Raw genomic sequence first — 17874 nt, 5'->3', positions numbered from 1 at the left:
AACCGCTTTACAAACGGCGCCCCATATGCTGCAGCCTTCTTCCTTTGGTTTGTTACCTGTAAAATATATGATGATTATAGGGGCATCTGTAAATGCACAAGTGGGAATTTATTACTTGCAAATGGAAAAGATTCAAAGCATTTAAAAGCTACAGGGATAGTAAGTGACTTGATAGCAGTGTTTTAGCTTGAATCAGAGTGTGCTGGCTGGTCAACAATTCATGACAAATCTTGTAACATCACCTCATCAATACGGGTCTGTGATTCCACACAGCTTGCATCTCCAATAACAAATATGAACTGATCCTGCGAGATGAATGTTTAACTCCAGATAAGCACAAAAATATTACATATTCCAAAACAAATAGTAATTGAACAACTCAATCAAACTCTTCATTGAGAGCCGTCCCAACATGTCGAGTTTTGCTCAGAGGTCCAGGACATACTGAATTTCATTACGGCTGTTTAAAAGCCCCTCCTCCCAAGCCTCTCTAATGACGTCAAGCACCCCACAGGGCTGACAGCCATAGAGAAGCTTGAATGGGGAAAACCCTGCGGAGGTTTGTGGGAGGTTTACGTACCATGGATTTTAACGTGCAATTAAGTCCGTCTGTTTGGGGTTGATAGACGCTGGTGCGAATCGATTTAATGCCCAAAAGTCAGTATAATTCGCTTAAAGTGCGTGATCAGAAATTATCCAGGTTTAATCATGTAGCCTAATGCAAACTCTGTCTAATAATGATGTCTAGCCCGAAAAGAGACAGCGTTTCTGTTAATGATACACATAGTAGAACTGTACAAATAATCGGTAAAAGATCACAATCAAACACCTACACGATTTTATTTCTAAATGACAATGATTCGTCTATTAGACCTTTGACAAGCAAGATCACAGGGGAGCATTCAGATCTGCATTGGCACTGCCACTAAGCAAGAGAGAAGTTGTCATGTAGGCCAGGGGTTTTCAAATTGGGGTCTGAGAGCCCATAACCCATTGCCATGGGGTCCGCAAAATAATTTGCTATCCGTATTTCTGGCGTTTTTAATCATCAGTAGTTAAAACGGCGTAATTTGTACTACAGAACACTGTTTTTTTGCAGTGTCTTTTCTTCTAAAACGCTTTTTCTGGACACCAGGGGTTTGGTTATTGGCGAAATATGACTTGTTTAGCTATCCATATGGTGCACCTTTAGCCCCGTTGTATACGTCTCTTTTATAACTCAATATTAATCACTCTCTTTCCCTCTGTAGGTCTATTATATTTCTGTTTGAAGTGACAAATCCTCGAACATCACTGATGACCATGCTACTGAAACGTCTCCGCTATATCATCGCACTCCTGAGCTCCATGACCATCTTGTTAGTCCTGTACATTCAAAACTCAGCAGTGGTTTTTTTGACATGCAGTTCTTACCATTTTGTCTCCGAGCAAGCTCAGCGCGCATCCCATATCTGTTTGGAAGACCGAGGAAATAGTAGCTGGTTCAGTGAACGTTACAAACCCACTGTTCCACTCCTGCTCAACAGCACCAACAGTGAATTACATGCAAACATCTTCAGCTGGTGGAATGTAAGAAAGTTTGCTTCAAAATAAATATGCATTTACTTGGTATATTCCTACCCCCAAAATGCTCACCAAGGCTGCATTTATTTGATTTATGAAAATATAGTAAAAACAGTAATATTGTGGAATATTTTTAATAACTGTTTTCTTTTTGAATATAATTTTAAAATGTAATTTATTCCTGGGAAACCATGTTTATAACCATGCTTAATATTTTGTAATCACCTTTTAGTTTAATACATCCTTGCTTAGTAAAATTATTTGGGCCTATTTAAAAATAACAAAAAACCCATAATTATGTTCATGCATTTCCTCCATTTTTAATTTAAACTTTAATGTTTATTAATTGTAAATATTGATTAACATTTAAATATTTTCACCATCATTAATATAGAAAAAAATATATATTTATGTCTGTTTTAAACCAGATGTTTAATGTCAAAATACAAATTCACTTCCTGTTTACACCTGGGGCACGTTAAAGGGATACTCCACTTTTTTTTGGAAATAGGCTCATTTTACAACTCCCCCAGTGTTAAACAGTTGAGTCTTACCATTTTCGAATCCATTCAGCCGAACTCCGGGTCTGGCGGTACCACTTTTAGCATAGCTTAGCTTAGATAATTGAATCGGACAGGACCATTAGTATCTCTCTCAAAAAAATGACCAAAGAGTTTTGATATTTTTCCTATTTAAAACTTGACTCTTCTGTAGTTACATCGTGTACTAAGACCGACGGAAAATGAAAAGTTGCGATTTTCTAGGCTGATATGGCTAGGAACTATACTCTCATTCCTGCGTAATAATCAAGAAACTTTGCCAGCAGGCGTAATGATATGACGCAGCGCCTGAAAATAGTCCCCAGCTCGGTAACTTCCAACGTGACCGGGACTAAGTTTGTCTAACCTATTAGACCTATTTTCAGGCGCTGTGTCATATCATTACGCCTGCTGGACTCATGGTACGGCAGCAAAGTTTCTTGATTATTACGCAGGAATGAGAGTATAGTTCCTAGCCATATCAGCCTAGAAAATCGCAACTTTACATTTTCCGTCGGTCTTAGTACACGATGTAACTACAGAAGAGTCAAGTTTTAAAACTCTATGGTAATTTTTTTGAGAGATGCTAATGGTCCTGTCCGATTCAATGATCTATGCTAAGCTATGCTAAAAGTGGTACGGCCAGACCCGGAGATCGGCTGAATGGATTCGAAAACGGTAAAACTCAACTGTTTAACTCTGGGGGAGTTATAAAATGAGCCAATTTCCAAAAAAAGCGAAGTATCCCTTTAAAGCTCAAACCGGTGTGCAACGTTTTGCTACGGTTTCCGGGTTGAACGACATGTTTCCTGGAAACGGTGTGCAACGGGGTTTGAGATACGTTTTCTCTTGTTTTGTGGGTGTGTCAAAAATATCTGCCCAATCAGCAGCAACGTGTATATAAACCACGCGGTATTAAAGAGACAGCTCCCACAATGGGTCCAAGTAAAGTCGTTTCAAAATGTGTCCGTTGCAGCTGGGTATACGCAACAATTGAAGATATTAGAAGACATGTTTGTCGTCTCGTCTTGAAATGCGAGACAAATGTTGGATCACAATAAATAGGAACCACAATTTCCACAAATCCCTTCACTCTATTGGGATGTTCTCTTTTATTCTGGACGGCAAGAGCAGTGACTGTAACATCGAGCGTATTTAAAAACGATTTAGATTTGGTATACACCTTGTCGTCCAATTGTGATCGGATTGACGAAAACTCTTCTTAATATCAGGTGTAAACAGGACCGTAGAGAAAACAAGCATATAAAACAATAAATGTGACTTTTTACAAAAAAAGTCATGTTATGGAGATACAGAGCTTCAACAAGCCCCTGTCTTTATTCTTCGTTCACAATGACTCTTAAACATAAGGCACTGCAAACATCTTAAAATAGTACACTCTTATAAACACTTTTACATGATTGAATAGTAAAGTTCATTCTGGTCCTAACTGATTAAATTATTTCATACAGGAGCTTCAAGATGTACCAAATGTCGCAAACTACACAGAGGTGGTGAACCAGCTGTTTTCTGTTTTTCCCGATGAGGAACACTACTCGGACGCTGGTCCAGATCGCTGCAGAACCTGTGCTGTGGTGGGAAACTCTGGGAACCTCCTGGCATCCAACTATGGTCAACTAATAGACAGCTATGACTTTGTCATTAGGTAATATATTAGATTATGCCAGACTGAAGGTTCTTTATTGGCATTGATGGTTCCATGAAGAACTTTTAACATCCATGGAAACTTTCCATTAAACAAAAGGTTCTTTATACTGGAAAAAAGGGGTATTCAGATGATTAAAATGTTCTTCAGAAGGTTTTTTTAAGAACTGATCACTGAAAATTTCTTTAAAAAAATTTTTTATTGTGAAGGACATTTTAATAGACAGCTCTTCTTAATATCAGAAAGCACCTTGGAGAAACTCAAGAGCAGTGCAAAATATGAAAAGACAATGCAGAAAAGCAGAGCGCATGTGGCGGAAGACAAAACTAGTAGTCCATTATAACATCTACAAAGACAGCCTGCATGCTTTCAATATGGAACTAGGCAAAGCTAGACAGACTTACTTCTCAAATATTATAAACAGCAATTTAAACAACACACGCACTCTTTTTGCTACTGTAGAGAGACTGACAAACCCCCCAAGCCAGATTCCCAGTGAAATGCTCTCAAACAGCAAGTGCAGTGAGTTTGCTTCTTTCTTCTCTGAGAAAATCAATAACATCAGAAAGGTGATCAGCACATCCTTGAGTTGCGCTGGGGTCAGACAGATCAGACCGCCTGAGAAAGTAGTTACTATGTCTGACTTCAAAGAAATTGATGGCAAAATTTTGGAAGAAACCGTACAACACCTTAAAACATCAACATGCGCCCTTGACACACTTCCCACATCTTTTTTCAAAAGTGTGTTAAACAGTTTAGAAGCAGATCTTCTAGAAGTGGTAAATGCCTCACTTCTCTCTGGGAGTTTTCCAAACTCCCTGAAAACTGCAGTTGTCAAGCCCCTCCTGAAAAAGAGCAATCTGGATAAGTCAAGTCAAGTCAAGTTTATTTGTATAGCGCTTCTCACAATACAGATTGTATCAAAGCAGCTTCACAGTATTAAATTTAAATAATACAACAAAGTTTGTTTCAAGAGGAATTTATTGATTGATAAAATTAAATTAAATATCCCCAAAATATCCCCAACTGAGCAAGCCAAAGGCAACAGTGGCAAGGAACCGAAAAACTCCATCAAGTGACCTAATGGTGTCCTAAAACTCCATCAAGTGACCTAATGGTGTCCTAAAACTCCACCAGGTGACCTAATGGAGAAAAAAACCTTGGGAGAACCCAGGCTCAGTCGGGGGCCAGTTCTCCTCTGGCATTTATGAGCTAGAGGCCGGATTGTAGTTTGAACTGTGGGATTATATGAATGCCTGGCTGAAGAGATGCGACTTTAATCTAGTTTTAAACTGGGAGAGCGAGTCTGAGCAACGAACAGTATCAGGAAGACTATTCCAGAGTTTTGGAGCCAAATGTGAAAATGCTCTCCCTCCTTTGGTGGTTCTGAATATCCTAGGTATGACCAAAAGCCTTGAATTTAGTGATCTTAAAGAGCGCGATGGATTATAGGGCGATAGAAGATCCGTTAAATAGACTGGAGCTAAGCCGTTTAGGGCTTTATAAGTCAGTAGCAATACCTTGTAATTAATACGGAACTTTATAGGTAACCAATGCAGTGATGATAAAATCGGTGTTATATGATCATATTTTCTTGATCTCGTAAGAACTCTAGCGGCGGCATTTTGGACTAACTGTAGCTTGTTTATTGAGGATGCAGGACAACCAGCTAATAAGGCATTACAGTAATCCAGTCTCGAGGTCATGAATGCATGAACTAACTTTTCTGCATCAGAAACTGATAGCATATTACGTAGCTTAGCAATGTTTCTAAGGTGGAAAAAGGCTGTTTTTGTAACATATGAAATATGATTTTCAAAAGACAGGTTGCAATCGAGTATAACACCCAGGTCTTTTACTGTAGCGGATAAAGTAACAGGACATCCTATGATGTTAAAGTTGTATTGTGCGAGGTTTTGTGGGCGGTTTTTTGAACCGATAAGTATTACCTCTGTCTTGTCTGGATTTAATAAAAGAAAATTACGCGTCATCCAATCTTTTATATCTTTAACACACTCTGTCAATTTGGAAAATTTAGCGTTTTCATCCGGCCTTGATGAAATATATATTTGAGTGTCATCAGCATAACAATGGAAACTAATTCCATGTTTCCTTATAATATTTCCAAGTGGCATCATATATATTGAAAATAACAGAGGGCCTAACACAGATCCCTGCAGCACTCCATAGTTTACTGGAGTTATGATCGATTTTTCTCCATTTAAATAGACAAAATGGTAGCGGTCAGATAGGTATGATTTGAACCAGCTTAGTGCTTGTCCTTGAACACCAGTATAATTTTGTAGTCGATCTAAGAGTATTGTGTGATCTATAGTATCGAACGCAGCACTAAGATCAAGTAAAACTAGTATTGAGATACAGCCTTGGTCAGAAGCTAAAAGTAAATCATTTGTGATTTTAACGAGCGCAGTTTCAGTGCTATGATGCGGTCTGAATCCAGACTGAAACTTTTCATAGATATCATTTTGTTGCAAGAAAGAGCCCAGTTGAGCGGACACCACTTTTTCTAATATTTTAGACATAAATGGAAGATTTGAAATGGGTCTATAATTTGCTAGATTATAATGATCTAATTGTGGTTTCTTAATGAGAGGTTTTATAACTGCCAGTTTAAATGTTCTTGGAACATGACCTAGAGATAAAGACGAGTTAATAATATTGAGGAGAGGCTCTTCCACTACAGGTAACACTTCTTTCAGTAGTTTAGTTGGTATAGGATCTAATAAACATGTTGTTGTTTTAGATGAAGTGATAAGTTTATTTAACTCTTTTTGTTCTATAGTTGTAAAGCACTGTAATTGTTCTTGCGGGGTGATAATTGAAGCTGAATTATAAGGCGCGATTGAAGATTGAACGTTTACAATTGTGGTATAAGACCATATTAAGCAACTATAGACCGATCTCAAATCTTCCTTTCATAGGCAAGATCATTGAAAAAGTTGTCTTCAATCAGCTGAACAAATTCTTAAGCTCGAATGGATACTTTGACAATTTTCAATCTGGTTTCCGACCGCACCACAGCACAGAGACAGCGCTCATAAAGATAATAAACGATATTCGCTTAAATACTGATTCAGGAAAATTATCAGTACTGGTACTACTCGACCTCAGTGCTGCATTTGACACTGTCGATCATAACATACTTCTTGACAGGCTGGAAAACTGGGTGGGGCTTTCTGGGATAGTCCTAAAATGGTTCAGGTCATACTTAGATGGGAGAGGTTATTATGTTAGTATAGGAGACCATAAGTCTGAGTGGACATCCATGACATGCGGAGTCCCTCAAGGCTCAATTCTTGCGCCACTTCTGTTCAACCTGTATATGCTCCCAATGAGCCAAATAATGAGAAATAACCAAATTGCTTACCACAGCTATACAGACGACACACAGCTGTACTTAGCCCTATCGCCTAATGATTACAGCCCCATTGACTCCTTGTGCCGATGCATTGACGAAGTCAACAGTTGGATGTGTCAAAACTTTCTTCAATTAAACAAAGACAAAACTGAAGTTATTGCATTTGGAAACAAAGATGAAGTTCTCAAGGTGAACGCATACCTTCACTCTAGGGGTCAAACAACTAAACATCAAGTCAGGAATCTTGGTGTGACACTAGAGTCAGACCTTAGTTTCAGTAGTCATGTCAAAGCAATAACTAAATCAGCATACTATCATCTGAAAAATATTGCAAGAATTAGATGCTTTGTTTCCAGACAAGACTTAGAGAAACTTGTGCATGCTTTCATCCCCAGCAGGGTGGATTATTGTAATGGACTCCTCACTGGCCTTCCCAAAAAGAACATAAGACAGTTGCAGCTCATACAGAACGCTGCCGCTAGGATTCTGAGCAGAACCAGAAAATATGAACATATCACACCAGTCCTCAGGTCTTTACACTGGCTCCCAGTTAGATTTAGGATTGATTTTAAAGTATTATTACTGGTATATAAATCATTCAATGGCCTAGGACCTCAATACATTGCAGATATGCTCACTGAATATAAACCCAACAGATCACTCAGATCATTAGGATCATATCAGCTAGAAATACCAAGGGTTCACTCTAAACATGGCGAGTCTGCTTTTAGCTATTATGCCAGCCACAGCTGGAACCAGCTTCCAGAAGAGATCAGATGTGCTCCTACAGTGGTCACATTCAAATCCAGACTCAAAACACTTCTGTTTAGCTGTGCATTTACTGAATGAGCACTGTGCCGCTGTTCGTCCGACTGTTTGTACTGTACTGTATTTTATTTTATTTTTCTAAACTGTTTTAATTATTCTTATTTCTTTTAATTATTTTAAATTTCTCCTATGTCAGCAGGGCATTTAGCCCGTAACTGTAAATGCCCACTCAGAAGGTGTAAAAGAAAGTGATAATGTGAAAGTGACGTGTATTAATGTGGGTTTGAAAGTAGAACAGTATTTAAATGACGATATTAAAGTTTTCGTCTGAGAAAGAATGTGAACGCAGTGCTAAAGAAAGTGAAAAGAACGTGTGAGTAAATGAGGGAGAAAAGAAAGTTAAAGGAAAGTTGATAGATGGAAGTCGTAAGAAGATTGAAGGTTAAAAGAAGGTTGAAAGATTTAAGTCTTAAGGGAATCCTTTGAAGGAAAGATCTATAATAATATTCTTCTTTTTTTTTTTTTTAAGTACTGTATTTTATTTTATTTTTCTAAACTGTTTTAATTATTCTTATTTCTTTTCATTATTTTAATTTCTTCTATGTAAAGCACTTTGAATTGCCATTGTGTATGAAATGTGCTATATAAATAAACTTGCCTTGCCTTGCCTTGCCTAAATGCGTCAGAGTTGGCAGCTCTGTGTAAGACTGAAAATACTGGTTGAGGCCTGATTTATGGGACAAAAGGGCCCGGCTGGCTAATTAACATTTGAACTCACAGAAGCACATGAACTAACAACAAAGAACTCACACAAGAACATGGTTTAATGCGAATGTTTATCATTGACTGTTATGCTTTTGGTGTCATTTGAAATGTCTCAAAGTGAGTGGTACAGATATCTCATATCCAGATAGATAAAATAAAAGGAAATAAGGTTTATAGAAGTTCATAGAAAACTGGTTTAGAGATAAGGCCAGATAAGGCAACCCCCCTTCTGTGGGATAGAAGCCCTTTGAGGGTGGTCTTCCCCATCCCCCATGTCACCTGGTCAGAGGATAAAGGAAGGTGTTCTGACTCTCTCTGTCTCTTCTTCTTGGCTGGACGTGGAATTGGATAGGTGGTTTCTCTCTCTCTCTCTCTCTCTCTCTCTCTCTCTCTCTCTCTCTCTCTCTCTCTCTCTCTCTCTCTCTCTCTCTCTCTCTCTTTCCCTTTCTCTCTCTCTATCTCAGGTACAAGCTGGGTAAGATTCTTTGGTGTAACCAATGTATAACCATGTTCTAGATATTTGAATTGATTGTGGAATTGATCTCTGATATCTGAAATATTAAATTGCTACAATGTGATTATTCCAACTGATTTTGACATTGTTTATTTAATGGTTAAAAGGAATAGTCAAACATTCGCTCACTGTTAGTGATGCACAGCAGTGATGCGCGGGTCAATGTATAAACAACCCGCACCCGACCGACGTTTTCAACTAACCCGCCCGCAACTCGGACCGCAAAAAAAAAAAGAAGAAAATATTGTACCCGACCCGCTTCCTGACCCGCATTTTTTAAAAGTAGTAAATGCATAGCAAGAAGTACACATGACAAAGCCAGCACTTTGGTCATCATCTTTCATTATTTCGGCAAATGTCTCCCACATTTTGCTCTTTCTGTTTTTTGTATTTGCGGAGCTTCCACTCCCCAGTCTTCACCTTTTCTCTTGCCGCCTCCATCTCTACCTGCAGACTGAGCTTGTGCCTTCGCGCCAGTTATTCAGCCAATAAAGTGTAGCAGGCCTATGTATTTCATAGAAAATTGCATGTGAGCGGAGTGGAGCGGGAGCGAGCGGGCGGATCTTGGACAGAGCGCAGAGCGGCATTTTTAAAAGGATGGAGCGTCGCCCTATTTCCCGCTCCAATTTCGCTCCGCGCACACCACGATTCTGAAGCATGCTCAGCCTGACTCAGTTGATGACTGCAAGATGGATTCTATTTTCAGTCAAAACTCGGCTCAATAATGGAGTTCAAAAAGTAGGCTACTTCAAAAAGGAAAATAAGAAGTCATACAGGTAGGCTACACTATAATATAAAACTAACTATAATGTGGTAGAAGAAAACGAATGTGGAGACATCGTTTCAGTCAGTAAAGATTCATTTTGGAATCTAAAAAGACACATCTCTCGAAAACATGCAGTGTGCTATCTGAACACGCTGGGAAGAAAGCAAAAGGTTAGCAAATTGAATGGCCTACGGTAACTTGTAACAAAGTGTAAATTAAATATAGCGTAATATTCAAACAATTGATACAAGCCCATTTCAATTTTAATCCTGCGCGCTGCGCAAAAGTTCAGTTATAAGAATGTTGGCCTAATAGTTAATTTAGCCAACTTTTAAAACGTTTATGTATATTTTTTTATATTTTTGTTTATATAAATGTTATTTATATTATTAGGCCCATTTATTCGTTTTATTTTACAGCAGTTTATGTGTACAATGGATATAAGCCCATTTAAATTTTAATCGTGCGCGTTGCGCAAAAGTTAACTTATCAAAATTCTGGCCTAATAGTACATTTATTTAAAAGAAATGTATGTAGGCTATATTTTTGTTTATATAATTGTTATTTATATTATTAGGCCCATTTATTCGTTAAATTTTACAGGACTTTGTGTAGGCTATATTCCTTATAGCCTAGGCCTAATTTGAAATAAAACATTTCTATTTGAAAAATGTTGTTGTTGCTCATTAGTTCTTTAGGAGGTAAGGCTGTGGTCTAAGCTAACAGTGATATACATGTAGATTTTTTTTCCTTTTTTGGAGCGAGCGGGGGGCGATTTTGGTGGAGCGCGGAGCAAACTGCGTTGAGCGCTGAGCGATAATGAGCGGAGCGGGCTGATGTTTGAGCGGGGGAGCGGAGGGGTGGACAGTTCCGTGAGCGATGAGCGGAGATTCTCACCGCTCCACTCCGCTCATATGCTCTCTAGTACTATATAAATTACAAAGGTTTAATTGGCATCTTTATTTCAAACGACCCGACCGACCGCGACCCGAATATCATTAAAAATATTTTTGGATGACTCGTAACCGCGGGTGACCGCAGGCACCCGCTCATTTCGGATCAACCCGCGCATCACTGATGCACAGATATTATTAAAACCTTTCATTTATGGAGTCAGATGAAATAACGAGTAAATATATGATTAATGTATTGCAAACTTAACCAACCAATACTTTGCATGAGTGAGGACAGAACACGTGATACCTTCCCCGTGTATTGGCGAACCGGAGATTGGACCAAATATAGCGGGCCCTACAAAATGGTGACCTCGGACGTGATCTCAAAACAGATCAAAACAGTTTCACGAGAAATGTCCTTTTCAGCAAGTATTTGGGATTTTAAAATCAACAAGAGGTTTGAACATCTTCTCTTTCTTCCGCCGCGATGGTAAGTAAACTTTTTCTGCCCTTAATAGAAGTGTTGAAGAAATGTTTGCATTGTTTACGGGTCGGAATTAAAGCCCTTTGTTTAGAACGTGATGCGGTATCTAGATGAAGAATGAAAACCCTTGTGCATTAGATTTTAAAGATCTCCTTATTTTGCCTAAGCAACAGGAAACGAAACGAGTGAGAATAACATCTTCCAAATAATTAATAACTCGATGAAGAGCTGAAAAAGTAAAGCCTAAAAGTTTTAAAATCAGGCGCATGTTTTCCGGCCATTGTTGAAACCAGCAACACGTGAAGAGAATGAGCAAACTAACAGAAAACAGAAAAAAAAAAATCTAAGTTTGTAAACGATCGGAAAACACATGATTTTATAAATAAAAAGGCAGATCGATGCATTGTTTATAAAAAGAACATTTTGGGAAAACAGGATGATATGATTTACAGGCTAAAACTCAAATATCAAGGCTAATGCTAAGTGCTATTGTCAATGCTAACCCATGCTCTGCCCAAGGCTAATGCTAAAGGCTAAAGCCATGCTGCGTCCAAACGCTTAAAACCATGTTTTGTCTCACTGGCTGACTGGTAGGCCCAAAAGCCACATTGAAAACATTAATATCCTATACTAAACCTAAACTAATCTTGACAAACTCTATATTCCATTAAAATCTTAAACTTTGACACCGATGGAATTAAATTAAGTAATTAAATTTAATTTGGCTTATTTAAGTTCCTCTGAGAAGTAAACCCCTAAAGTATTTGATATGCTGGGATGGAGATCTTTTTTAGAAAGAAGACTATAGTAAAAAATCCGGGAAAATTAACTGTAAGCCCGTTATTGTGAAATCATGTGTACTGATCATGTCCTGTTTACATTATGGGCCGAAAAGGTTCAGCCTACACTGTACAAACTCAGTAGAAAAGGTCTTAACATGGATGCTATTGACAATGAAATTTTCACTTGGTGGAAAACAGTGGGTAGTAAACAGAAGAAATCAAAACATGGTGAAATAATTGAGGCTTTAAACTTCATAAGTTATAAACGGCTAAATGAGTTAACAAAATTTCTATCTTCGCTTATGGATGCTAAATGTGAAGAAGTGCATTCTAAAAATGCAGAGGCACAAAAGTCTGAGGAAAAGATTCAAGATCTTCAAACACAGCTAGATAAATTACTAGCTGAGCTGTTAGCCCTGACTAAAAAGTGTAAAAATCACAAAGACACCATTGCAGATCTTAAGGCTAAGCTAAATGCTAAAAGCAAGTCTCCCAACAAGCTTAACAGCGATTGGGCTAAACATTTACACTTCTTAGATGAGGCAGCCTGCTCTAATAATCTTGTATCTTTTCAGACAGATGAAGCATGTGATAAAGTTATGAAAAGAGTGCCTGTTTCTGCCCTTAAGGTGATACGGCACCCAAACGGCACAGAGTCAACCATTCGGCGTCCTTTAACAGTAACTGAATGTAGCTTGTTTAAAGCAGAGATCGGACCATTCCCTTTGAAAGGGCCATTCGAACCATGGTGGAGACACATTGTTAGTCTAAAACATGCATTTCAACTCGAACCAAAAGATATTTGGCAAATTGTTATCAGCTCAATTCCAGATGTTCTGAACTATAAGATACCACGTACAGGTTTTGATGACAGGCACCATTGTGCAGTCAATGCATCAAAATGAGCCTGAGAGCGAAATCTTGAATAGACTAAAACAATGCCTTCGCGAGCTGCGTGGTTGTAGTCCTGTTGGATGGGAATTGATTTTCAATCGGAAACAGAGTACTGAAGAATCGTTTGAGACATATGCAGAAAATATGTTTGAACTTTTTGAGGAGTATTCTGGAATTGAAGGTATTAACCACAACAATGTAATTCTCCTTGAATTCCTGCTTACAAATGCAGGGCCGCGTGTACAGCAATCACTCATGTGTGGTGCTTCTCCAGCACAAAACACATTCGAAGGTATTGTTAGCTGGGCAACAAGAATTGAGTCACGGAAACAAATGCATGGTGAGGTAGCTGTGTTAGAATGTCATGAAGATCCTCCATCTGCAGGAGAATTCAGAAAGCCACACTGTGGCAAACTGAACAGATTCTGTAATTCCTGTCACAAAACAGGCCATACAGAGGAAAAGTGTTGGCCACTGGGCAGAGGCAGACCTCCACCCTATTTCATAAAACGCAGACAATCACAATCTAATGACACGAACCAGCACTCTGCAAGTAACCAAAGCTCAAATGCATCTAAAACTCTTACTGACCTAACAACTTTGGACGCTCAAGGCCTTCAGCTATTAGCGTCATTTGCTAGTCGGGTAGCAGCCCAATAGCAAATAGCTTAATAGTTTAACATCTAAATTCATTGAAGCTGTCTGCATTTTCAAATTTGAAATTGTGCTTAACACATCGTGCACTACACATCGTGCACATAGAACACAATTTAGTTGTTTGTGCTACAACATGCACATAGGCTAATTTAAAGTTTATTGTTTAAACACAGGATTGCTTTACTGTAAGTGTAGTTGAAACACTTCCCAGATAGCAAGCACCCAGACAGCAAGCCAACATTGAATAAACATTGTTTTTCCATCTGAATCATCATTATGGTTGACATTGAAATTTCAATGCAAAATAAATGTTGAATCACTGTTACCATATCGATGAAAACCTGATTTTATTAATGTTGATGGCAACAATATTGGAACAACATTGATCTATAGTTATATCTTTATGATTGATTAAGCATTGATATTTGGTTTACCGGGCGATCGCTGAATGTGTTGAAAAGTCATTGATTTATAGTTGACCGGGAAACGACGCTGTTGTTGAAAAGTCATCGACATATAGTTGACCGGGAAATACGATTGAAAATGCATCGATTTTTGGTTGACCGGGAGATCAACACCAACATACTGCACCGGACACAGCTAATTTCTGGACCCTTGGCACAATCGTACAGGTAAGCTTGCTTAATGTTCGATATATGAATGAATTGTACCAAATCAAATACTGTTAGGCTGATCATTAACATGATGGTTAGTGTAGTAAGTTACTAACTTAGTAACTGACGCAGTGCTGCAGTCACTGAAATAGATTTTTGTTTTACCAACGTGTCAAAATCTGCCAAAAGTACTTCGTGGTTCTCTTCTAGGTTATAAAATTAGCAAAACCTCCGAGTCCAGTCCAGGTAATTTTATATATGTTTTGTGTGTATAAAAGTGGTTGTGTTATACATGAACGCGTTAACAATTCCGTTTTTGTGACGCATGCGCATTATTAACAGCTTGTTTACGTTCAGTGTCTTGTAGCGCGCAGTGCAAACAACAAATGCAGTCTTTTTGTAGACCGAGGTGGGGAAGCGTTTAAAAACTTTTTATTTGCCCTTTGTAAGTGTGAATTACATCTCTATTTTGTTCTTAGCACTGAATATCATGTCGTCATATCAGCGTCAAGATCGAGTCAAGACACAAACATAGTCTACTAACGTTACGATCAAGTTTTTTTTATGACTGTTAAATTCAAACATTGTGAAACTGAGTTAAAGCTAATCTGTAAATCCGTATGTCTTCCAATTCAGTTTACAGGTATTTGTGCAAGCACTGGCAGAGCAAACAGGCACTTTAGCTTGAAATCATTCTTTGTCAATTCATACTGCATGCTATTTTGGGATAAATTATGTCCTAACTATTTATCTGTCTGTATTTTATTATTATGAATCTGTATTTTCTTTTCACATTATAAATATCATTAATAAATTATGGGTAAAATAAATTCTAAACATGTCTTAAAATCTAATGTAGTACACCAAGTTCAATTTAAGATGCCTACTCAATTTACTCATTTAAATTATATAAATGTATTTAATAATCAGATTAAATGCATATTTAAACTGTTTCAGGCCTCCATGTGAACAATGCTCAAGGTTTTGTGGCTATTAACTTGAATATGTGAATAAGAAGTGTACATCTACAAGTGTAGATGTGTGAATATAAATAATTTTACATTTTGACACCCAGCATAATCAAAATTAAGGGTAATCACAATTATGTTACCATATTTACAGCCCTAATTTAAATTGTATTACATTACTGAATTTGGAAATATTAGCCTCAACTGACTTTTTCTTTTTTTTCAATAGATTTGGCCTCGACTAGTCAAGTGAAGAAAGCTCCTCTCATGAGATTGCAACAGAAAGCAAGCAAGAGAAATGAAGACGACAGCAACAGAATGCTGAAGATGAATCCAGAATTGTGAGTGTCATTATATATATATATTTTTTATTACATGACGAATGAACATGAAAAATTTAAACCTAACTGGGCAATCACACAATGCCTTTGTTCAGACCTGGAATTTGCATGTGTCTTGGGTGATTTATGTGTATTTATTGCCATAATTCATGATGACACATCAATCACTATAACAAAAAGTGAAAGGGTTAGTTGACCCAAAAGTGTAAAATTGTTGTCATTTCTCACCCTCATGTCATGAAAAGACTTTCGTTTATCTTCGAAACTCAAATGAAGATATTTTAAATCCGAGCAATTTCTGTCCCTCCATTGACAGTCCACACAATTACCATTTTGATGCTTCAAAAAGTTGATAAAGAGATCCTAAAAATAACCCGTATGAATTGAGCGGTTTAGTCCAAATTTTCGGAAGAGACTCGCTCGCTTTGTGATGAGATTGAATTTAGACTTTTATTCACGTATAAACATTAATCAACAAACATAAACAGAAGAAAAAGCAAATGTGGACTAAACTGCTTGGTTCATATGGATTAATTTTAAGATGAACTTTTTGAAGCATCAAAGTGGTAGTTATGTAGCTGTCAGTGGAGGGACAGGAAGCTCTCAGATTTCATAAAAAATATCTTCATTTGTGTTTCAAAGACGAAAGAAAGTCTTGCAGGTTTTGGAACGACATGAGGGTGAGTAAATTACAGAATTTTTTTATTTTTGGAGTGAAAAACCCTTTAATAAAATAACATGGCCTAGACCTCATCAGAACAATCGAATCTCAATGCATCTTGGGTGCGTTTACACCAGTACTTCGAGTTGTTCACTTGTGCGTCACCCAAGATGAATGTTAATGCCAGGTGTGAACGGCACTACTCTGTGACCACACAATCATCTGAACAGAATGGATCATCTGAGAGAGATATGGTTGTCATTATGCTATGTAACTGTTTGATGATGGTTTTGTTTTGTTTGTTTTGATTTTTTTGGTTAGAAGACCTCAGCTAAGTTCCTGAAAAGGCTTCTCCCAAGACCTTCAAGGACCTGATCGACTCTGCAGAATCTGCTATGAAAGGTGATGAAACTGATGATTCAGGTTAGACTATAGTTCAGAAAAAGATTATCTATACGCGTTCATGCATTTTTTGCTGAAGTTGTCACATCTGTTATTTAGAATGGGGCAGCGATCTTGCATCGATTCGTCTCCTCCTTGATTTGATTCTACCATCACCACAAGGCTGCAAGAGACCTGGATAGATGTCCTCATATCAAGCTGAACAACACCTTGTCTTCAAAAAGGTAAATTTGGACCTATTGTCTGCCTAAAAATATTGCCATTTGGGTTGATTGTATTGTGGAAAACTAATATAAAGACGGCCAATTGGAGAGCTGACTTTGTGTTATTTTTGTCTTTGGCAGGGACCAGCATACAAGAACACCTTGATTGCATTAAAGAGACCCCACAGCGTACCTGCTCGCTGCCGGTGATGCTGATATGACAATAAACTCAAAGACTACTACTACTACTACCTGCTCACTGATGGGACAAAGAGGAACTGCATTCATGGATGATACACAACTGTCAACAAGTAGTTTTCTGCAATCTTGTTCAAATCTACCTGTCATATTTGTTCATGTCTAGGCAAATTTGATTATTTTTTGCATTTAATTTTTTCCTTCTGTGCAACACCTCGTGAATGTGATAATTTGACCTTTACACATCTGGCATATGTTTTAAAGGAGCCATTTTGCCCATTTGTAAATAAACTTTGGATTTATACATCTGTCTGAAGACTCTTGATATATAATAGTGTAAATTTTTTTTTTTTGCACTGAACAGAATACTTTATTAATAATAACACTTATAGTGTAATGCAATTGAATTATTATAGTGAATTAAATGTTCCATTACTTTTTAACGTCCTGGCTGTAGATAAAGCAGGCTATTTAATTTATGGCATTACATTTAAAATTAACATTTAAAAACGATTGAAATTCCATTGAAATCACGTTGATCCTTAGTTCAGTTGAAATTTCAACATTGTTTCAATATTCCTGATAATTGAAATACCATTGAAATTCCGTTGATCTATGGACAGGATTTCAACGTTGTTTCAATATTAAAACAGGGTGCAAAATGATGTAGAATCAACATCAGAATTCGATGTTGATTCAATGACTTAATGTTGAAAACGGAATGTTGATTTAACATAGTTTCAATGACTGTTTGCTATCTGGGCAGTCATTGAAACTGTTAAATCAACATTCCGTTTTCAACATTAAGTCATTG

At 37.6% G+C, this 17874-nt stretch overlaps 1 protein-coding gene and 2 long non-coding RNA genes across 4 annotated transcripts in view; all 3 read left to right on the top strand.

Annotated features, from left to right (window-relative positions):
• The first annotated feature begins 583 nt into the window (after positions 1-583).
• The window catches only part of LOC309511174 (CMP-N-acetylneuraminate-beta-galactosamide-alpha-2,3-sialyltransferase 1-like), a 100367-nt gene continuing 83076 nt past the window's right edge, over positions 584-17874 (top strand). The window contains exons 1-2 of the mRNA XM_082186285.1: positions 584-1569; positions 3575-3768. Coding sequence (XP_082042411.1) covers positions 1297-1569; positions 3575-3768 — 467 coding nt within the window. The 5' untranslated portion in view covers positions 584-1296. The remainder of the gene's footprint in view (positions 1570-3574; positions 3769-17874) is intronic.
• LOC309511242 lies at positions 6682-8583 on the top strand. Its single transcript, XR_014210552.1, has 2 exons — positions 6682-7010; positions 7068-8583. It is a non-coding gene; the product is annotated as an uncharacterized lncRNA (long non-coding RNA).
• Positions 13899-17364, top strand: LOC309511209. 2 transcript variants are annotated; one of them, XR_014210513.1, is made up of 6 exons: positions 13899-14533; positions 14645-14732; positions 14924-15596; positions 16579-16659; positions 16759-16883; positions 17004-17364. It is a non-coding gene; the product is annotated as an uncharacterized lncRNA (long non-coding RNA). The 2 variants fall into 2 exon arrangements; XR_014210514.1 differs by having other exon boundaries at positions 13899-14732.

This window comes from Leuciscus leuciscus (assembly GCF_965113295.1).
Source record: "Leuciscus leuciscus genome assembly, chromosome: 12".
NCBI classification, from domain to species: domain Eukaryota; kingdom Metazoa; phylum Chordata; class Actinopteri; order Cypriniformes; family Leuciscidae; genus Leuciscus; species Leuciscus leuciscus.
The sequence above is the reverse complement of the archived record's forward strand: the minus strand, read 5'-3'. Positions and strand labels throughout refer to the sequence as shown.